This window comes from Cajanus cajan, chromosome 6 (assembly GCF_000230855.2).
Source record: "Cajanus cajan strain Asha chromosome 6, NIPB_CcT2T_4, whole genome shotgun sequence".
In the NCBI taxonomy this organism is placed as follows: Eukaryota; Viridiplantae; Streptophyta; class Magnoliopsida; order Fabales; family Fabaceae; genus Cajanus; species Cajanus cajan.
In genome coordinates, this window is record NC_138522.1 from 43,149,551 (window position 1) to 43,154,783 (window position 5,233).

Below are 5,233 nucleotides of genomic sequence, written 5' to 3' on the forward strand. Positions count from 1 at the left end.
ACACAATAGTAGCTTTCCTAAGTTCGAAGATTTCATCCCAAAACCTGCAAAACTTCACATATCTAACACATGCAAACCAGCCACAATACTACATTTCCATTATAGAGTCCAAAAATGCTATCTTTTCACCCATGCATGCAACAATCCAGAAAAAAAAAAAACCCAAATTTCTCAAGAAAACCCAAAAACCCCCAAGTCCATTTTCCAGCAATCAAAAATCAAGGATCATAAATCGTCAACCAGCAAATTTGAGCCTCTAGAGCTCGTTTTCAGCCAAAAACACAGCAAAACTAACTTCCCTTACCTCGGTTTGAAGGTTCGAGCTTCGGGAAGGAGGAATGGAGAAGAAGATGGAGAACGACGGAGACCCACGGATAAGAGAGCTTCAACTAATTTCCCTCACCAAGATCGGCACCTAAAACACCACAGCCACCACGCAAGTAAGAAATGGGAGTGAAAGTGAGCAAGGAAGTGAGTCAACAAATTGGGTGAGAAGGAAAAGAGAAAGAGTCCGGGGAAGAAAAGAAAAGGATAAAAAGGGGTCTCACAACCTCCCCAACAACAGGAGTTTTCGTCCCCGAAAACAGACTTACTTGGGAAAAGAAACGGATACCGTTCCCTGCACTGCTGCTCCACCTCCCAAGTAGCCTCACCAGTAGCTGCATCCCACAACACCTTCACCTGAGCAATAGACTTGCCCCTCAGCTCCTTCAGCTTATGATCCACTACAGCTACTAGCAACTTCTCAAAGGTCAGGTTCTCCTTCACTTGTACATCGTCTAGTTCCACCACATGACTTGGGTCATGAATATATTTCCTCAGCTGAGACACATGAAATACATCGTGTAGGTTTGAAAGAGACGGTGGCAGAGCCAACCGATAAGCGACCAGTCTCACACGCTGTATGATCTGATAGGGACCAACAAACCTCGGTGTCAACTTCCGAGCCTTCAGCGCTCTTCCCACACCAGAAGTTGGAGTCACCTTCAGAAACACATGCTCCCCCTCAGCAAACTCCAAAGGCTTACGCCTTTTGTCAGCATATGATTTCTGCCTACTCTGAGCAGTCCTCATCTTCTCCTGAATCATCTTCACCTTCTCAGTAGTCTGTAGGATCAACTCCGGTCCCACAACCACTGACTCACCCTCCTAGTACCATCACAGAGGAGTCCTACATCTTCTGCCATACAAGGCTTCAAACGGCGCCATTCCAATGCTAGCATGAAAGCTGCTGTTATAGGTAAACTCCACCAGCGGTAGGACCTCCTCCCAGCTACCCAGGTGGTCCAACACACAGGCCCTTAGCATATCCTCCAAGGACTGGATTGTCCTCTCTGACTGACCATCCGTCTGTGGATGATAAGCAGAACTCAGCTTCAGCTTCGTGCCTAGGGCTTGGTGTAGACTCTGCCAAAATCTCGAAGTGAACCTCGGATCCCGGTCAGAAATAATACTGGAAGGCACCCCGTGCAACCGTATAATCTCCCTCACGTACGTCTGTGCCAGCTTCTCCAAGGACCACTTGATATTGACAGGCAAGAAATGTGCACACTTGGTCAACCGATCAACAATCACCCAAATAGCATCACTATTCCTAGCCGACCTAGGCAATCCAACAACAAAGTCCATAGTGATACTATCCCACTTCCGCTACTGCATCATCCCACTCGGCTTCTGGTGCTCAACCTTCGCCTTCTGACAGGTCAGGCAGGTCGCCACATATTCAGCTATCTCCCTCTTCATACCAGACCACCAGAAAGTCTTCTTGAGGTCCTGGTACATCTTAGTCATACCCGGGTGTATGTTAAGTCTACTCTTGTGGCCTTCTTCCAATACAGCTCTCCTCAGCTCAGCATCCTGAGGTAGGCAAATTCTGCCTCTGAGCCTCAAGATCTCATCTTCTCCCAACTCAAAACCAGCAGCTTTCTCGGTACCCAGCAAACCAAGAAGTCTCACCAACTCCTCATCCTGCAACTGCTTGAGTCCAACCTGCCTCAAGAACTCATTAGTTATAGTAATCGCCCCACAACTAATGTGATCCTGAGCTAACTCCACACAGAGATTCAAATCTCTGAACTCCTCAACCTGCTCCAACTCCTTCATCATCATACTTGACATGTGGATGGATTTCCTACTCAGCGCATCTGCCACTACATTGGCCTTGCCCGGATGATACATCAACTGAAAGTCATAATCCTTCAGAAACTCCATCCACCGCCTCTGCCTCATGTTCAGCTCTTTCTGATCAAACAGATACTTCAGACTCTTATGATCACTAAAGACGCTGAATCGAGCACCATACAAATAATGCCTCCAGATCTTCAAGGCAAACACCACAACTGCTAACTCCAAGTCATGAGTGGGGTAGTTCCTCTCATGAATCTTCAGTTGCCTTGAAGCATATGCCACCACTCTCCTGTTTTGCATCAACACACACCCCAGACCCTGATGAGAGGCATCACAGTACACGTCAAAAGGCTCACCAGAATCCGGCAACACTAGCACAGGAGAAGTAGTTAACCTCCTCTTCAGCTCAACAAAACTCTGCTCACAAGCATCAGTCCAAATGAATGGCTGCTCCTTCCTAGTCAGCTGGGTCAGAGGCGCTACTATCTTAAAGAATCCTTCAATGAACCTCCGATAGTAACCCGCTAATCCCACAAAGCTCCGAATATCCGTGACAGTCCTCGGGCGCTCCCACTGCAACACCGACTCCACCTTAGCCGGATCAACAGCAATCCCCTCAGCTGAAATCACGTGGCCCAAGAACTTCACCTCATCCAACCAGAACTCACATTTTGAAAGCTTAGCATACAGCTGCTTCGCTTTCAAAATCTCCAACACTGTCCTCAAGTGCTCTTCGTGCTCTTCTTGGGTCCTTGAATAAATCAAAATGTCATCAATAAACACTACAACAAACTTATCCAAGAACGGCCGGAAGATCCTGTTCATGTAGTCCATGAACACTGCGGGGGCGTTGGTCACACCGAACGGCATCACAACATATTCATAGTGACCATACCTTGTCCTGAAAGCAGTCTTCGGTATGTCAGCCTCCTTCACCCTAATATGGTGATATCCTGACCTCAAGTCAATCTTAGAAAACATCGACGCACCCCTCATTTGATCCATTAAGTCATCTATCCGGGGAAGTGGATATTTGTTCTTAATGGTCAACTTGTTCAGCTGCCGGTAATCAACACACAGTCGACTACCTCCATCCTTCTTCCTTACTAATAACACCGGAGCACCCCACGGCGAAACACTCGGCCGCACCAACTGCTTTTCCAACAAGTCCTCTAACTGACCCTTCAGCTCAACCAGCTCAGCAGGAGTCATCCTATAGAGAGCCACTGACATTGGTCCCACACCTGGAACCAAGTCAATGGTGAACTCCATCTCTCTAACAGGAGGCAACCCAGGCACCTCATCAGGGAACACCTTGGTATACTCCCTCACCACATCGATATCAGCTAAGACCCTCTCGGTCTCCACACTCATTACAGCAAGCAGAAGACAGCACTCTGCTCCATCTCTCAACAATGACTCTGCCTGGCCAGCTGAGATCAACAGCTTATCCTCCTCCTGAGGAAAGATCAACCGGCTATTGGCACAATCTATTAGAATGCGATTGGCAGATAACCAATCCATTCCCAAGATTATGTCAATATCCACCAAAGGTAAACAAATCAGGTTCACCTTGTACTTCTTCTCATTCACCACAACCGGGCAACCCACACACAATTCAGAAGCAATCACAGAAGCAGAAGCGGGCGTCGACACAAGCAGTCTCAACCCCAAATCACACACAGGCACACCCAACATAGCAGCACATGCATAAGATATAAAGGAATGCGTAGCACCAGAGTCAAAGAGAATCATCACATCCTTACCAGCAGCTTTGCCCTTCCCCTTCACAAGATCAGAAGAAGTTGAAGCCTCAGCACCTGTCAAGGCAAATACCCTACCAGCAGTAGTGGGTCTGTCACACCTCTGAGTATTAGCTCTCTGTGCGCTACTCCTCTGAGTATCAGTCCTCTGCACATCACCCCTCGGAGTACTCCTCTCTGGTCTACCTCTAGCAGGGGAGTTGGCTGACTCGTGGCCCATCTGATGACATCTAAAGCAACGGCTCTCCGTGTGCAGACAGTCCCTGACAAAGTGGGGCCCAGCACACTTGAAACATCTCAGAGTGGCACCTCCACTCTGTCTACCTCCACTAGCAGTACTGGAAGATTGCCTACTGACAGGACCCCCTTGCTGTGATTGGGGCCTATCATATGGTTTCCTCTAACTCTCGCCCTTCTTGGACCCAGATGGTCCCCCAGCAATCCTCACAACCCGGTTGCCACCCTCCAACCGCTCCACCACTTTTGTCTTCTCCACTAAGGCCAGAAACTCAGTGATGGCCATAGGCACCACCACCCTCTTCAGCTTATATCTCAAGCCATCAGCAAACTTCCTGCATTTCCAGGCCTCAGCTATACCGTGCGAATAAAAACGAGCCAAGTGCTCGAATTTCATCGCATACTCAGAAACTATCATCCCTCCCTGGTGTAATCTCATAAACTCAGCCTCCTTAGCGTGCCTCACGCTCTCAGGGAAGTACTTCTCCATGAACACCGTCCTGAAGCATTCCCAGTCAACTGTAACTCCTCTGGCAGCAAGCATCTGATAGGTGCCTCTCCACCAATGTTCAGCCTCCCCAACAAGCATATAACAGCATATGCTAACCTCCTCTCTGGAGGACATCCCAAGACAGTAAAGATCTTCTCTAGCTCACGGATCCAGCGGTCATCTACCTCTGGATCTGCATCTCCTGTAAACTGTGGAGGATTACACTTCCGAAACTCAGCAAGATCCCGACTTTCCTGTGACCCTGCAGGTCTTGCTGCACCAGCTGCAGCACTCTCAGCCTCCATCCTAGAAAAATAGGCATTTTGCTATTGCATAGCCATAGTCATCATCTACAAAAGTAACAGCATATTTAGCAATCAATAACTAAACCCAGCAACAATCAACAGCACAATAGATCATCACAGCAATCAGCACAACAAACATCACAGCATGATAGCACAACATAGAGCTAACACAGCAAAAGCCTAAAGGGACCACCCCCAAAGAGTGTCCACTAGACTCGACCTGGCTCTGATACCACTAAAGTGTAACGACCCGGCTGGTCACTACACACTGCACAATACACTAGAAACACCAGACAGATAGAACAAGTATA

At 48.1% G+C, this 5,233-nt stretch overlaps 1 protein-coding gene across 1 annotated transcript; it reads right to left on the reverse strand.

Annotated features, from left to right (window-relative positions):
- Positions 1-4,290: 4,290 nt before the first annotated feature.
- On the reverse strand, positions 4,291-4,922 carry LOC145958714 (uncharacterized). The gene is made up of 2 exons (XM_083076228.1): positions 4,735-4,922; positions 4,291-4,627 (listed from the first exon to the last, which is right to left on the reverse strand). The coding sequence occupies exons 1-2, from the start codon at positions 4,920-4,922 to the stop codon at positions 4,291-4,293; spliced, it is 525 nt and encodes a 174-aa protein (XP_082932354.1).
- Positions 4,923-5,233: the final 311 nt, after the last annotated feature.